Source organism: Eumetopias jubatus, unplaced genomic scaffold (genome assembly GCF_037043125.1).
Source record: "Eumetopias jubatus isolate StellerSeaLion01/CBP00866 unplaced genomic scaffold, mEumJub1_p1.0 scaffold_7, whole genome shotgun sequence".
Taxonomy (NCBI): domain Eukaryota; kingdom Metazoa; phylum Chordata; class Mammalia; order Carnivora; family Otariidae; genus Eumetopias; species Eumetopias jubatus.
The window spans coordinates 21,892,486-21,911,190 of record NW_028274813.1 but is presented as its reverse complement, the minus strand read 5'-3'; the positions used below and the strand labels follow the sequence as shown (position 1 = coordinate 21,911,190).

Genomic DNA, 18,705 nt, shown 5'->3' with positions numbered 1-18,705 from the left:
TTCAACATCTGCAAATCAATCAATGTGATACAATATATTAATAAAAGAAAGAACAAGAATCATATGATCCTCTCAATAGATGCAGAAAAAGCATTTGACAAAGTACAGCATCCTTTCCTGATTAAAACTCTTCACAGTGTAGAGATAGAGGGTACATACCTCAGTATCACAAAAGCCATCTATGAAAAACCCACAGCGAGTATCCATTCTTAATGGGGAAAAATTGAGAGCTTTCCCCTAAGGTCAGGAACATGGCAGGGATGTCCACTGTCACCACTGCTATTCAACATAGTACTAGAAGTCCTAGCCACAGCAATCAGACAACAAAAAGAAATAAAAGGCATCCGAATCAGCAAAGAAGAAGTCAAACTCTCACTCTTTGCAGATGATACTTTATGTGGAAAACCCAAAAGACTCCATCTGAAAACTGCTAGAACTCATACAGGAATTCAGTAAAGTGGGCAAGATATAAAATCAATGAACAAAAATCAGTTGCATTTCTATATACCAACAAGACTGAAGAAAGAGAAATTAAGGAGTCAATCCCATTTACAATTGCACCCCAAACCGTAAGATACCTAGGAATAAATCTAACCAAAGAGGCAAAGAATCTGTACTCAGAAAACTATAGACTACTCATGAAAGAAATTGAGAAAGATGCAAAGAAATGGAAAAACGTTCCATGCTCACGGATTGGAAGAATACTGTGAAGATGTCAATGCTACCTAGAGCAATCTACACATTTAATGCAATCCCCATCAAAATACCATAAATTTTTTCAAAGAAATGGAACAAGGAATCCTAAAATTTGTATGGAACCAGAAAAGACCCCAAATAGTCTGAGGAATGTTGAAAAAGAAAAGCAAAGCTGGTGGCATCACAATTCTGGACATCAAGCTCTGTTACAAAGCTGTCATCATCAAGACAGTATGGTACTGGCACAAAAACAGACACATAGATCCATGGAACAGAATAGAGAGCCCAGAAATGGACCCTCAACTCTATGGTCAACTAATTTTCGACAAAGCAGGAAAGAATGTCCAATGGAAAAAAAGGACAGTCTCTTCAACAAATGGTGTTGGGAAAATTGGATAGCCACATGCAGAAGAAAGAAACTGGACCATTTCCTTACACCACACACAAAAATAGACTCAAAATGGTGGAAAGACCTAAATGTGAGACAGGAGTCCATCAAAATCATAGAGGAGAACACAGGCAGCAACCTCTTTGACCTCAGCCGCAGCAATTTCTTCCTAGAAACATCACCAAAGGCAAGGGAAGCAAGGGCAAAAATGAACTACTGGGACTTCATCAAGATAAAGAGCTTTTTCACAGCAAAGCAAACAGTCAACAAAACCAAAGACAACCGACGGAATGGGAGAAGATATTTGCAAATGATATATCAGAGAAAGGGCTAGTATCCAAAATCTATAAAGAACTTACCAAACTCAACACCCAAAGAAAAAATAATCCTATCAAAAAATGGGCAAAAGAGATGAACATTTTTCCAAAGAGGACATCCAAATGGTCAACAGACACATGAAAAAGTGCTCAACATCGCCCGGCATCAGGGAAATCCAAATCAAAACCTCAATGAGATACCACCTCACACCAGTCAGAATGGTTAAAATTAACAAGTCAGGAAACGACAGATGTTGGCAAGGATGCGGAGAAAAGGGAACCCTCCTACACTGTTGGTGGGAATGCAAGCTGGTGCAGCCACTCTGGAAAACAGTACAGAGGTTCCTCAAAAGTTGAAAATAGAGCTACCATACGACCCAGCAATTGCACTACTGGGTATTTACCCCAAAGATATAAATGTAGTGATCCAAAGGGGTACATGCACCCCAATGTTTATAGCAGCAATGTCCACAATAGCCAAACTATGGAAAGAGCCAAGATGTCCATCGACAGATGAATGGATAAAGAAGATGTGGTATATATATACAATGGAATATTATGCAGCCATCAAAAAATGAAGTCTTGCCATTTGCAACGACGTGGTTCAAACTAGAGGGTACTATGCTAAGCGAAATAAGTCAATCAGAGAAAGACATGTATCATATGATCTCACTGACATGAGGAATTCTTAATCTTAGAAAACAAACTGAAGGTTGCTGGAGTGGTGGGGGGTGGGAGGGATGGGCAGCTGGGTGATAGACATTGGGGAAGGTATGTGCTATGGTGAGTGCTGTGAATTGTGTAAGACTGATGAGTCACAGACCTGTACCTCTGAAACAATACATTATATATTAAAAAAAAAAAACATAGTAGGAAGGGAAAAATGAAGGGGGGGGAATCAGAGGGGGAGACGAACCATGTGAGACTATGGACTCTGAGAAACAAACTGAGAGTTCTAGAGGGGAGGGGCCTGGGGGGATGGGTTAGCCTGGTGATGGGTATTTAAGAGGGCATGTATTGAATGGAGCACTGGGTGTTATACATAAACAATGAATCATGGAACACTACATCTAAAACTAATGATGTAATGTATGGTGATTAACAAAACATAATAAAATAAAATTTTTTTAAAAAGTGAATAAATGAATCCCCTACCCTTACTTAATCACATTCCAGGTAAATCCATGTTCTTTTATTTAACTAGGTTTCAGACAGTGCACCATACTTGTTCACCATCTGCGTGTGCTCCAAAACCTAAAATTTAGGAGTTAAGTAAGCTCTTCCATTCTCTACTTCTGTACCATTCTGTACTGACTTATTCACTCATTCAACAATTTTTATAGAAGGCCTACTATGGTAAGACAGTCTCCTGAGTACTACAGAGAGTGAATAATTAAGACTCCTGTCTTCATACAGCCAACAAGTATCTCCATGAAATGTCATCCCTTTTATTTTGCCTCATTCTTCTGGCTTGAGAATACCTACCTGAATACTAATTGCTCCCAATGAATTAGCGCTTTTTCTCCAGGTTTCATGTTTCAGAAATAGCTCTACAAATGGAACAAGCACAGCTAATTCTGGGGGAGAAATGGGAAACTGGCTGACATTAATCCAATCATCCTGTCTGATTTGAGGATATATGGATTAATAAGGGGAGATGATAATATTTAGGCACTATTATGACTATTCCCTGGTTTTCTAGTGAATTCAGAAGAAGTAATTCTACAAGATTAACCAAAAGCCATCATATTTCTATAGAACTAGAGATAGCTCAAGGTATTTTAGATACTATTTAGAAATATGGAAGCAAAAGCGGCTTTGTGGCACAATGGATAGGGCATTGGACTTCTAGAAACATGGAAGACACAGTTAGTCCAACTTCAATGTTTCAGCATGAATGGACACAAATGTGTATGTCTTGGGAACATAAAAGGAGCTTCTCTGTGGGAGAGAGGATGGGGTTAAATAGACAGATACAGATGGAGCTGACTATAGCAGTCTATATGATCCAAAAAGGAAGATATCCTAGACCATGACTAAGTTTGAGAAAGAATCTTAGAGAACAAACTCATCCCTAAATTCCACAAATGAGGAAACCAAAGTTCAGACAGACTAAATAACTGGACTAAAGTTAAAAAGGCCATAACCCATAACTTGAGTCCCCTGGCTCCTAAGTGCTCTCTATTAAAATGACAGATAAGTTCTTAAAATTGGAATTTAGAAAGCCAATGTGAAAAACTCAGGGAAGTTATCAGCCGGTTATGTGGGGACTAATACCGCCTTAAAGTAGAAAGAATAACAAAAAATACTTCTGAATGAACACAGTTACAAATGAAATATGTGACATATTGGGAAATTCAGAACAGACCACAAATTAAAAAAAAAAGAGAGAGAGGGAGAAAACATCAAGCATGCACAAGACTAAACTTCTAGGGGCTATCCGTCTAAACTGGAGATGTACCCTATGTACACATAAAATCTGCTCTTGGCATTTTTAATCAAAAAGTACACTAATCACACAGTAAGCAAGGTACAGTTCCATTGTCACGAGAGCAAAGATTTTATGAAGCTTCCATATCAGGACAGGAAAGGCTTACACTGTTGACATTTGTGTCTAAAGTAAATAAAAAAAAAAATATTGCTCACAGTCTCATCAAACACGCATATGTGCGCATATACAATGTTGACTGGCTTCATCAATGGACCTGTAATTCAAAGGATGAGAAATGTTCCTCTAATTATATATTTATGTTGCACATTCTTTACAACTCAGAACATTCATTTTCCCAAAGGCTGTAAAGATTATAAGGAGACACGATCTTAACGGAAATAGAACTTCAATAAAACTAGAACATGTCCAAAACGTTATCTCCTTGGCAAAAGTTTATGAGATTCCTTCAATGTCTTAAGAGTCTCAGAAGAGCCACTTTATTTCCAATACGGGTGGTTACAGGACATGAAAACAGTTCTTCACATATCTAAAAAGAAAGAGTTTAGCAAATAAAGCACACTCACATGACTAAATAAATCATTAATACAAAGCTACTGCTATCCCTTTATTGAAAACTAACTTGAATAAGCAAGTATGACAGTATTTCAGCCCCAAGGCCATCTTTAATACATCAGCAGTGGGTGAGGGAGAGAGAGGGTGAGAGGCAGAGAGATCTCAAATCATATTAACGGTTGGAACTAAAACAAGTGTAATATAATTCAAAGTTACTGGAAGCATGGCATGTTGAAACTATAGACCAGCACATATCACAAAAAAGTTTTGAGAAAGAATATTTCTGTAACTCAAGATAACTGCTACGCCTAAGCCTTAAATCCAGGACACTAGCATTACAAGGCAAATTATGAAACTATCCTGAACAAAAATTGGATCTGTCTGGAAACCATTTATCTAACTCTCTAAAGAAAGCTCACATTACTTATGCCAACAGAGTTGACTCAGCTACAAGGAAGTTAAGTTACAATGAAATGCCAACCAAGGCAGAAACTGCAGAACAACTAAAAGAGAAGGATCTACTGTGCATATTACAGGGTATCTGAAAAGAGTTTCATCTAGAAAATTACCACACTGCAGTTCAAATTGTCTTGCAAAACAAGAAGCAAATAAGTAAACACATAAAACATTAAGTCCTGGCCACAACATAACTACTTTTTGCAAACTTATTTCTTAAAAATGTAAGATTTTACATGACAGTGCATTTTTTAAATTCGAAGTATGGCTATATGTTAAATGTTCAGATTGGTATTTAAAAGTAAACAAAACAAAACAAAAAAACAAAGCAGCACTTCCAAAATCAACAGTTCAGATCAGTTTGAAAAAGTCTCCATGGATCCAACCTATGTATATCCTTTGCCCTTCAGTGAACCCAACACTACTCAGGAATAAAGAGGACAAGGGAAGGTCATGAACTGAATTTTTTTACCCGTTATAAAAGTGCAATAACATGCATTTCCTTCCTCACCCAAACAGATACCAAAACAACAGATAAACTTGAGCTCTTAAGAATAATAGGACTATCTGCCCCTTTTCTTGCCCCCAAGGCACTTTATAGGAGTTTCCCCTAGGGTTCCTACTACTTTGTGTGTCTTTCATGTCTGTCTCCTTACCAGACTGTGAATTCCTAGGGGTAGAGATCTTATTCTTTAAACATCCCAGTACCTAGTAGTGTGTCTCACATAGCAGTCAATAGATAAATTTTTCTGAAACATACATATCCTTTTATGTTCCATTCATTCTGTGAGCATTTTTTTGTGTGTATGCTCTATGGGCCAAACGGAAGAGACCCCAGCTATACAACAATGAAAAAAACAGAGTCTCTGAACTCAAATGACTTATGTTTCTGTAAGTTTGCTTTTGCAATAATTTAATCTGTAAACTCATTGAGGACAATCATCTTGTCAGCAACCCGTTACTGTAAATGGCAAGGCCAGCTGATGTCACAAAAACGAGGGCACTGCCAGTAGTAAGAAGTAATCAGATGCAGAGTAAGTTTCAAGGATAGAACCAGTAAGATCTGCTAATGAATTAAGTACAGACCCATGGGTGAGTGAATGAGATGCTTCCTTTTATGTATTTAACAAACAAAAGGACACTGTAATTCCTAGTAGAAGATGGGCTTCCTAAAATAAAAGTGCTACTATTTTGTAGGTTAGATATACTCTTTTTTCTCCTCTGTAAGTAGATGCTTTACGCTATTTTCTTCAAAGGAGGGGAAGAAGTTACAATTAATAGTATGCAAAAAATAAGAACTGAGAGCGCTGTGAATTGTGTAAGACTGTTGAATCACAGACCTGTACCTCTGAAACAAATAATACATTGTATGTTAAAAAAAAAAAAAAAGAAGAAGATAGTAGGAAGGGAAAGATAAAGGGGGGAAATCGGAGGGGGAGACGAACCATGAGAGACTACGGACTCTGAGAAACAAACTGAGGGTTCTAGAGGGGAGGGCGGTGGGGGGATGGGTTAGCCTGGTGATGGGTATTAAAGAGGGCACATACTGAATCGAGCACTGGGTGTTATACGCAAATAATGAATCACGGAACACTACATCAAAAACTAATGATGTCATGTATGGTGATTAACATAACAAAAAAAAAGAACTGAGAGCATCAGTAAAACGTAGAGCTAATAGAAAAAAAAGTAAGGTATAATTAGAACACTGGATATATGATTTGATACACATTAAAATTGGGGTATGAAAGATTTTCCAATCCATAACCTAGTCTTAGGCAGGCGTAGGAAAGTTATCCATAAAACAGAAACCAAAAAAATGCAAATTCAGATTTAAACTTCTAACCCCACTTAAGGAAATTACTCTTGCCTCAGGCTTTTTAGTATCTTTTTCTAGGAGAATATTGAGCAATACAAAGATCACTGGCAGCATAATCAGAAAGGTGTCAGGATATGTATTGGATACATTCCTAGAAATTAATATTCAAAGTTGGAAACAAAAATACTGCTAAACGGTATTTTATGCATTCATTAAGTTTTAGGACCATTTTGCAATTATTACGTATTTCTCTTAAGTCGAACGCTAGGAAACAGAAATAACGTTATTTAAAATCAGCCACTTTGGTGCATTTCTATTTCTGAAACAAAATATGGACAAAGAAACAAACAACTAGAGTTTCAAATTATGCATCTGGAACGAACATTGTTTAATTTTCAAAAGAAAAAAATGTATCATTCATCACCAGAGAAATGTTTATAAGCTTACAGTGTCTTTAAAAAAACCATCAGGATTTCTTTTTTTTTCTTAAAAGATACTCAAGCATGCATTTATTCTTATGAAAGAATATGGGGGGAAAAAAGCTTAAGAACAAATTTCCAAATAATATAACTTATGTGAACAATGAGCACCTCTTAGTTGTTTTCCTAAAATTTACAGAATATTGCTCATTTGACATTAAATGACAAAATGGATAGAGTCACTTTAAGTTGTAAAAAACCAAAACCTCACTTAAAACAAACCTGAACATTCATTTTATTTATGTTCCCTTTTAGGGTCTACTGAAGCAAGCAAGCTAGGACTGCTTAACTCCCATCAAAGCACTGAAACAAATATAGAACGCTTCATGCAGCCTATTCCCCTTGGCTTTCCACATCACAACCAGCTGCATGTGCCATTATTTAGCCTAACTCCTACACTACGGGTATCACTCACAATCTCAAAATTAAATGAAATCAAACTAATAGTAGTACAGGATTTTAAAGAAAAGTGTCCAACAAGACTACTTTCCTCTCAAGCCCTTGTAGTTTTCAACCACTCAGCGAATTAAGGATTAAATGACAGTCCTCTCAAATCAAGTCGAAATCAGGGATGAAAAAGATGCAAACTTTGACTTCACTCACTATATTCATTTAAAATCAACCTCTTTAATTGTAAATGGTTGGTAGAAAAGTCACTGCCAATGGAATAGAGTTTGAAAATGGCTTCTCCACACTTATGTTCCATTTTGGAAAGTAGAGACCACATGTACTTCTATACAGCCTTTATTTCTTGCCCCATCCTCTGCCACAGCTGTGTGTATAACTGCTCCCCCCCAATCAATGCATAGTCACTTCACCTTTGCATTTGAAAGATTTTTATTTATTTATTGAGAGAGATAATGATAGAGAGCATGAGAGGGGGGAGAGTCAGCGGAAGAAGCAGACTCCCTGCTGAGCAGGGAGCCCAATGTGGGACTCGATCCTGGAACTCCAGGATCATGGCCTGAGCCGAAGGCAGTCACTTAAACAACTGAGCTACCCAGACGCCCCACCTTTGCATTCTAAACCTGTTTCTTAAAATCTGGCATAGTGTTTCATACATGGTAAGGACTCTGATATTTCAGCCAACTCTCTGTAAAAGTCAAAGACTACTCTGGACTTAATGACTACAAGGGATTCATTACAAGCACTTTATAAATAATAAATACAAAACAAAATTTGTAATTTTACCTTTAATTTGACCATCTTATCTTCATTTTTTTAAAGATGACAGCAATTTCACAGGAAATTACTCATAACATCTTAGTCAGTGTTTATTTAGAGTATCTGGTTTAAATTTGCCTCCAAATTAATATATGGTAGCTACAGCTTTCTTCCCTTTATTCTAGTCACACAATTTAAAATAGATGAAGCACCAAAGAAATAATACGTCCTGCCTAAGAATGGCCTAAAGTATAAACACTAAACACTATAGTAAATGAAAGAAGTCAGCAGCTCATTTGCTTCTATTTCTTTCTTGCTGTTCTGAAAAAAAAAAAAAATTAAAATCAGAGAATTCTGCCTGCTACAAAGAATTCTTAGTAAAAAAAAATACAGAACTGTGATTTTGCAAAGTAATGAATACTTTATAGATAGCTGACAATCATATATATTTTTCTACATGATGAAAAGTACCAATCCCAAGCAGATGGTCAAATTGGAACCAAAACACAAAATTAAACAACACTGAATCATATTTTCCTACCACAGATATATTTTATGTGGTAATATCAGGTTTTAATTAGATTTTTCTAACAAAATCACTGATGACTTCTTTTCCTAAATTGGTGTCAAACTAAAAAAATAAGAGTATATGGTAATCTGTTGAATATAATAGCCCTAAATTTAAATTCAACACTATGATTTCAATGAAAAGATATAAATGTGAGTCATTTTACTGGCAGTAAATAAAGGGAAAAAATAAAAGGAATTTGTGCTCATATCCTGTTTCCATCACAAGCTGTGCAATGTTGGGCGAGTCACTGTATTATACTCTCAACCTCAGTTTCCACCATCTGTAAAAATGGGCATCATAATTACATTTGCAAATGAGAATTACCGTTTTTCAAAGATCCATATTTTGTGTTCGAAAAATATCTCCCCTAAGTGTTTTTATCCAAAGAAAAGTATCTCCCCTAAGTGTTTTTATCCAATATAATAGTAGCTTTAAAATATGTTGCTAGGTGTCACTTCACAAATAATTTGAATAAAGCACTTCATGGGAAAGAACAAAAATACATGTCTCTGAATCCTGATCTACTCAACACTTAAGTTCCTATAAACCACTATAGTCTCGGATGTCACAAAATCTGTGGCCTTAAAGTGTCTCCTAATTGTGTCATCACAGTTTCTCATCTCCTGAAAGAATAATAGAAAATAAGTCCTCTTGAGAGAATTCAGTATACTACATAAATTAGCAATAATTATATGAGCTAGCTAAGAATCCCAGATAAACTATATAATCTATATACTGGTTCTTTTAGATTCTGGAACAACAGAAAAAAATAATAGAATTGGTAAGCCTGATTCCTATTTCCCTTTCCACCAATGGACAGCTGGAGCACTTGGGCAAGTCAATTAACTCTTTGAGCCAGACCTGCCTCATCTATAAAAGAAGGTGGTAGAGGATTAATATTGTTTAAGGGTCTTTTATACTTCAGAATTAAACTGATGCCAAGTGTTTTAGGAAACACCACCTTTGCACAATATTCCAGTGCGATCTTGTAAACACTGAGGCACTGCTTTTTAAAAATAAAAGCTAGCACATAGATTTTCTTGTGGGGCAGAAAAACAAACTACTGAAGAATCTTCCAACATTGCCATGGCTAGCTATAACCACAAGGTATGTGTACCCATGTGACAGCATCTCTCATAACGGGGGGAGTTCTACATATGGTTGTGATTATGGGTGGATTAAAGGAGAAAAGCAAAATGAGGAGAGTGGATACCTCTGGCTTCCTCCAGGTTTGGGTATCTATTAGCAAGAAGCCCGTTTGCATAACTCTCCTTAGAATTAAATCAGTAACAAATACAAATGAAAGCTCCAAATATGGAAAGTACTAGATCATACAGGAGAGAAATTACTTGATCTATAATTTTAAAATAGAAAAGACATAGTAATGTAATCAACAAGAGAATGCCACATTCACCAGATAAAATATTGGGTGCCAAATAAACTTGATTTTGAAAAATGTTCAACGACACAGGCAAATTCAGAACACAAAGCTGTGCGTGGCAAATGATCCCAAATGGGATCTGTGTATCTGTGTGTGTAGAAAAAGAACCCCGAAAAGAATTTCACCAGAACTTGAATGCAAGAGAGTTAGGTGGTAAGATCACAGGTGAGTTTTTAAACCTTCCCAATAAAGTACCCTGCATTATCCAAATGAAAATCTGTTTTATAATTTTTAAAGTTCCCTCTTAAAGAACAAAATATTTTTCTAAACAATTTCAGAATTTATAAAAATGAATATAATCAATAAAATTACTCTTTCTCTAATATCTGAAAATTAATGTAGTATGTCTACATTGGACATAGGAAAACAATTTCAGAACATTACTATCATTTTTTATGTCATTTTTCTCACTGCTTATAAAAATACCTGCACAAAATATTGTATATATTTTTTCATAAAACAGCCGTACTTCCAAAACATAAGGCTCCAGAGAATAGACACAGTATAAACAGAATAATCTACAAAATAATATTCTCTTAATTTCAGACACCATATTTATGTCTAAAACATCATGTAAACATGTTCAAAATTAAAAACAATGTTTAATACTTACACTACAAAATTACTTGGAAAGCTCCCCAAAGATGGCCAGTATCATTAGTAAACTCATACCTACTTTAACAAAATTTTTTTAAGTTGGCTCAGATACAGGTCTGTATAGAGAAGACATTTAAAATCTTCACTATGTAAACTTTGATGCTGACTTGCTAAGCAAAAATGGCTTAATTATATGCTTACTCTTTTGATGATTCAGATTCCAGTGAAACCAATAAAAATATATTTCTGATAAAACAAACAGCATTATGAGTTTCCAGGTAAATGCCAGAAGAATAAAAAGATTAATATTAATAAGATCCTTTTAGAACAAAAGAAATCAAATATTTTCCTTTAAAATTTTAAGCAAAAGGAATAATAAATTTCAACGACACTACAAAGTTCTACCTAACATTTCGTGAGAGCTTTTTCCCCAGTAAGAAGTTCATAATAAAGTTTTAAATGCATATGTACAAATTCTGTGGTTTGCACAATACTTGTTCTGTATGTCATGTAAAATTGAAAAAGTAACATTTGATGTTAAAGCAAAATCAGATGGACAAAATGCATTTTATTGATGCATTGAATACATGAGGAAAATATGCCAAAGTTAGTTATTTTGTACATATATCCTAACAGCAATCTTCTACTGCTGATTCAGGCTGCTGATGCTAATGGCTTTATATGAATTGTGATGCAATTTTAACATTTCTTAGCTTACCAAGTAATAACATGACAAGAAACAAAGACCTAAAGTAAGCAGTCAAAATAGTAGCAAGACATTTAAAAAAGAGGGGAAGTGCCACTTCGGCCACTAAGATGGGCATGCGAGAATAATGCTGCATTAGGTAAACAAAGGCGTCCCTTTTGATTACAGCGGAATCACATTTGAAACCCCTTCAAGCCCTAAGGCTCCATTTATCAAGTTCAACGCATTGCTTACATAGTAATCTTTGGGCTACAAGTCATGGGGCTTTTTTTTTCTCCCACCGAAAATATATTTTCATCTTGTTTTCTTGTTTTTATTTTCTGCAGTCTGCGGTCCCCCCACCCACACACAAAATGAATGTACATATACCCATAGGTTATCCACATTTTTTATCTACATATTACAGGTATGTGCAAGCATGTATGTATGCAAACACACACACCCCTCTTTATCCACAATTCACTTACAAATTACCTACTGTGTATCTGGCTCTGTGCCTGATCTTGGAGATGGAAAAACAATCGAGATTGGGTTCCTGTCCTCAAATAGAAAACATAATTATAAAACTGCCCACTTGTTTGATTTGCTTAACACACACATGCCTTCAATATCACTTGCTAATAGAACTGCCAGCTCTTTTCACAAGGGAGCCCCCATTGTGGGCCATCTGTCTCAAGTGATTCAACGCAGCCTGGTTCTAAACTTCCAATCTGCATAGTTCGGCAGTAATTCCTACTCCCAGTTCCCTGGCCCTTCACTACCTAACATTATTAGATGGACCACAGGCAGTCAATCAATACTTGCTGCCTGGCTGACTGCTTGGTTGAACCATGAAGCAGCATTTATTTGGAAACACAACAATAACAAAATAGTGACATTTACTAATTGATAGCTTATTAGATATCAGTTACCCTGCCAGGCACTTTATATATTTTTTTCACATTTAATTCTATAGTAGAGGTATCATCATACCTTTTTAAAGATGATAAAACTGAGGCTTTGAGTTTTAAGCAATATGCTTAAAGCCATATAGCTAGAAAATGATTTACACTCAACATTCTGCCCATAGCCACTAATGCTATGCCACCTCTCAGAGAGAAGAGCCCTATCTATAGATGGTGGGACCCAACAAAATTTTGATTCATATGTAACCATATACTATGGCACAGGTCAACATAAACAGCTAAGTGAATCCAAAGTATGTAATAATCATGTATACAAAAAATAGATCTAAAAGAAAAGCAAGCATAGAAGCTATATATATATATATATATATATATTTACATTTGTGTGTTTAAGATTATTATATCTTTAAGATTATTCACCAGTTTAGACTCCAGAGACATCTTTTCTCTGCATTAGCACACACTGTCAAGACTCGACTATACAGTTTTAACAACTGAAAGCAATTTTGTTTTTCATGATCTGTCTATGAGCATTCAGTTGCAGACCCATGTCTTACATATATATCCAATCCTCAGCACCCAGCACAAGGCCTGCCACATCCTGGATGCTCAATACATAGCAATGGAATACAATCATTAACTCTTGAAACTCTGTTGTAAGGTGAATGTTCCATTTATATGAACATGTGATAACACATATATATCTAGAACATCACAAATAGAATCAGTGAAGAAACATTTATTTTAAGCAGAGCAAGGTAAACTTACATCCCAACACAAGAAATTTTCACCACTATTTCTTAAATGCAAATATGTAAGTATAAAACACATTAACACAATCTTCTGGCTAGAATTTTAATTATGAAAAAGTTGGGAAATTTAGCATTACCTCCACAGCAACTACACCCTGGCAACAGATACAGTAAATATGTGTGAACACTGGACACACTCAAAACAAAGCATGACATAAGAACTAAACTGCAACAGTTGTCAAGATTGTAGGCCTAAATTTAGCAACTTAATTTAGCACATTTAATCATAAACACCAAACTTGTATCTATTTCCTTGATTTTAACAACTACTAGAAAAGTAAAAAAATGTACCTGTAAAGTATAGTGAATTTTGCAGAAAACATAAAGAGGAAAAGATTAGTAAAGTGGTTATGGAAGTTTCTTCCTAGAGGTGTGTGAAGCATTTTATGATACCCCACCCAGTGGTGGCACCTTCCTCATACATGTAACCTTATCAAGTACGGAACTCATTTGACCCTGTCTATGTTGTCTTATCCTACTATCAGTAAGTACTTCAATGGTCATCTTTACATTTGACTTCTATAATACTCAACTACCAATCCTTTTTGGAAGTTGGTGGAAGAAAAATACTCTGTCTTCTATTCCTAGTTGACTTTTGCCACAAAAGTAGTGACTCTCTCAAAGTCCCTAGTATTCTACCCAATGCCTGATATATAGCAGATACTCAAAATAAATTCACACATCTACTGAACGGAAAGCAGTAAGCCTGCCAGGGATGTTCCAAGGTTACCAACCTTCTTAAGCTTCAGTCTCTGAAACTGCAAAAATGAGCATAATAGTGCCGATTTCATAAAACTACCATGAGCATTAAAAGTGCCTCGCACATAGTGAGCACTTAACTATTACAGGTTTTATTTTTAGCCTCAGTTTCCTCATAGGTAAAAAGGGATCAATAAAATCTAACCCAAAGAGCTGTGAGAATTGAATAAGCATACACATGTAAATCAACTGGCATAAATGCCTGACATATAGCAGGTCCTCAATAAACCAGAATTCCTTTCTTTGCTACCTTGCCTCTAAACTCCTATTTTAAGATCCAGAAGAAATTTAAAAATCAAATGTAGTAGAAGGTTAATAGCTGGTTGAAAGTTTATTAGAATGCTGGATTTTTATTCTATCATTTTTTTTTTGTGGCACCAATATAACTTTCCTATAAAAGACTACAATTACCATTTATTAATACATACATTGGGGGCACCTGGGTGGCTCGGTTGGTTAAGTGACCAATTCTTGATTTTGGCTCAGGTCATGATCTCAGAGTCCTGAGATTGAGCCCCACGTCAGGCTCCGTGATGAGCGTGGAGGCTGCTTAAGATTCTCTCTCTCTCTCTTCTTCTCCCTCTGCCCCTCCCCACCCCCACTTGCAGGCACATTCTCTCTTTAAAAAAAAAATCATATAAAATATATTCCAGAAGAAATCTGAATAAGTAAAATTAGAATTCATTCATATTTTTACCTTTTCTTCTAGCTGGTCCTTCAAAGCCTGATATTTTAGCTTCAGTTTTCTGTTCTCATTTTCATTCTGGGTTAATTCCTCTGTCAGCCTGTCACACTGTGATTTCACCTTCTCTAGCTGACAACGATGGACTTTAGCCGTATTCTTATCTTCTATACTTTCTGCCTGAGAAAAAGAAGAGAAAAGAAAAAGTCCACTGGCCACAACTAAATTGTACACCAAACAAATTACACATTTTATCAGTGGGCAAAAACTTCAAGATTTTGCTCTAAGCATCTGTACATAACATACAAAGGAAAGGAAATGCCCCTTGCATTTATTCAATTACTCCTTGGTGCTCATGAGCACTTACTCAGTGAGAGGTACTGTACTAGGTGCTGAGAAAGCAAGTATGAACAGTAAATTGCCAGATGCACCTACCAATTCTATAACAATGAATGATAAGTGCTTAACGAAGGCAGAAGCAAATACTGTGCCAACCTAAAGCGGGCACCCCAACTCTGCTGAGAGGGAAAGGGGTTGTGAGAGGTGTCCCAAAGGGGAAATACTATGACCCAGTATTGACTGATCAGTTTCCTCCTCTATAAAAGGAGCTTTACGACATTGCTGTTCAACCTCTCTCCTGGGTTTTGTGAAAGAACTGTGTGCTTTCAGTACAACAAAATTACTGATCCCACCCTGTGAGGCTGAAAGTATTAAGAATTGTAGCAGCCAAGAAACTACAAGTAACTTGACCTGAAAAGAGTTTATCAGTAATTATTTCAGTACCAACAGTGTAATTAATAAAGTACCTGGTTTTTTATCTTTTTTTCGAATATAACCAGAATCAACTTTAAGAAAAAATTAGTAATAATCTATTCCGTGTACAATAAAGATTGGCCAAGTATGTGAATTTTAAAACTTTTAAAATAACAACGATGCAAACACTTCCTATATGTCAGGCACTGCTCTCAGACCTCTCTGTGTAGTTTTTCCTCATTGTGTCCTCACAACAACCCGACCAGGAAGGTACTATTACTGTCACTTCCTTTTTTGAAGCGGAAGCCCAGAGACACTGATAAGCTTGCCCCAGGATATGTAATAAGGAACTGCAGAGCCAGAATTTGAACCCAGGAATTCTAATGTGCAAGGCTTTCAACTATTCCACCACACTGCCTTTAGGAAGGTACATTTATCACTTTTTAAAAAAACCAGCTGGGCACAACTTAGCAATGTTAACTGGTCACACCTACCAGTTACTAACAGCTTGTAAGCAACTACGTATGATCTGTTTAAAACACGTTTTAATTTCTAAAATACATGTTTCTTTTCTTTTTACAAGTATATTGAATGTGTGTAATCAGGTATGTAGGAATTCAATCACAGGAATCAATTTCCTGAGAGGAAGTTTTGTCAGCTTTAGACAAAATCTGTATTATATTCACCTCATAAAATTCACCTAAGACTGGATACCATTTTAAATTAACAAAGGAATTGATTTTTAATAAGGAATCCTGTTTTCACAACCCAAGAACAAAATTACAAAATAAAGTCTCTCATCAGGATAATTGCTCAGTTACGATTTTAAGTTTCAATAGAACGCTTTGCCTTTTCTTTATGGCTAGTGCAAATCTTGGGTATTGAAGGTTCCCTGTAAGGCCTGTGGAGAACTGGAGCTGGCTCTGGGAGCCTTAAGCAGCAGCTGTGCTTCGTTCTTCCCAACACTATCCCTCTCCGGTGATGTCTTCTGTGATAGCCTGAAGTCAAATGCGGTATATATCCAACACTAAACTGGGCAAATGCTACAAATCAGGGTTTCCTCCTTGACCCCCCCCCCAGAGCCTTTTTTAAAACATTTACCCACACGTCAATGCCTAAATTTGACTAAGAACTTACTTCTTGTGGTTTTATTAGTACATTTACATTTCACTCTAAGCTTTACAAAGTGGTGATGTACTCTCAAAAACCCTGTGATAAAGACATTACTAGTCCCATTTTATCGATGAGGGGGAAAAGGTTAAGTAACTTGACCAAGATCATATAGCTAGCAAGTAGAAAAAGTACAGAGCTCAAATCCTTGGTCTTTTGACCCCCACCCCCCAAAGAAAGGCTCTACCAAATGACTTCTGTTGAAATCATAATGAGGTAATAACCCAATATCCTTCAAATATTAATAGTAGCTAGAGAATTTCATTAAAGTATTTTGCATTTAAATTTAAAAATAGGCGTAAGTAGTCCTAGATGGGGAAAACATAATTTGTGCAGAGAAAAAAATATGGCTAACGCATCAGCATTTATTAGACCCAAAAAAGTAATAAGAGTGAAGCCAAAAGACAAAGAAATAGAACATTTATAGAGCTATTTGTCCAAAGTCCTCTTGTACATAATTCAGTACACTAAGTCATCTGTGATGACCATTATTATCAACTCCTTCTAATTAATATAAAAAAGTAAAAAGTGTAGGATTATGTTAGTGAAATAGCATAAGGTAGGGGTTTTTTCCTTATGGGCAACTCATTCAGTTTACAATGAAAGTGCTCACAATCTCTGGTTCTCCTTTTAAGCTCTTATGCTGCTTTTGTACCATATTAAAGAGTGGTTGAAATACCCTTCCTCTATTTCTGTCTTCCAAATTAAAAAAAAAAAAAATGCCTAAAAATTTCAAAATATCTACAGAGTACTTCTAAGTTATATACTCTTTACATACAGGTAATTTCTCAAAGCTTTACTGTCATTTCACTACACATGAATACAAAGCACTTCCTAAAGAAAGGATGGGGGAAACTGCCCTGTCTCCTGTTGAATACTATCCACTCTGTTTTGATCCAACCCCCTCCTCACATTTCCTCATGGACCTTCCCTAGCCATCTCTGACAAATGGAATGAACACGTTTTTAGTTCTTCTTTTAACTTGCTACATTTGACACTCTTTAAAAAAAAAAAAAGATTTTATTTGTCAGAGAGAGAGCACAAGCAGGGGGAGTGGCAGAGCACAAGCAGGGGGAGTGGCAGGCAGAGGGAGAAGCAGGCTCCCTGCTGAGCAAGGAGCCTGATGCAAGACTCAATCCCAGGACCCTGGGATCATGACCTGAGCTGAAGGCAGACACTTAACCAAGTGAGCCACCCAGGCGCCCCGCACTTTGAACACTCTTGACTATACCTTTCTTGAAATGCCCTGCCTAGGTTTCCAAGACACCATTCTTTTTCTGGTTCCCTCCTGTCTCTCATATAGTCTTTTATTCTTACCTGCTAGAACCTTCTTAGTACTTCCCTTAAACATTGGTGTTCTAGAATTTCATCCTCTTCTTTCTCCCTACATGATCTCATTAAAATCCCATGATTTCAACTACCACCAATGGGTCACTGGATCCCAAATATTCAACTTTAATCTCACTCTCGTCCTCAATGTCTAACCGATTATGTACTAAAAACTGTTCTGCCTAAACCTTTCATGGTTAAGCTTCTGTTCCTTTCCACCAACTCAACATGCTAAAAAACAAACAAACAAACAAAAACTGGATTTGCGACTCCTCTCTCCAAATCTCTCTTCTTTCTGCCTTATCTACCTTGACAGTCTCATTATCCACCTTGTCACCCTAGTCTGTGCCTAGTTATCCTTGATTCTAAACCTTTTCTTTCTTTTTTTTTTAAAGATTTTATTTACTTATTTGAGAGACAGAGACAGCGAGAGAGGGAACACAAGCAGGGGGAGTGGGAGAGGGAGAAGCAGGCTTCCCGCGGAGCAGGGAGCCCAATGCAGGGCTCGATCCCAGGACCCTGGGATCACGACCCAAGCTGAAGGCGGCCACTTAAGGACTGAGCCACCCAGGTGCCCCGATTCTAAACCTTTTCAACTATAGCAGTGTAGTTAAGAACACAGGCACATGACTACCTAGGTTCAAACCCTGTCTCTGC

General features: G+C 36.5%; 1 protein-coding gene across 4 annotated transcripts in view; it reads right to left on the bottom strand.

Annotated features, from left to right (window-relative positions):
* The window catches only part of CEP128 (centrosomal protein 128), a 393,012-nt gene that overhangs the window by 243,860 nt on the left and 130,447 nt on the right, over window positions 1–18,705 (bottom strand). For all 4 annotated transcript variants that reach the window (XM_088024490.1, XM_028102263.2, XM_088024491.1 and 1 more), the window contains exon 17: window positions 14,812–14,976. In XM_088024490.1, coding sequence (XP_087880616.1) covers window positions 14,812–14,976 — 165 coding nt within the window. The remainder of the gene's footprint in view (window positions 1–14,811; window positions 14,977–18,705) is intronic.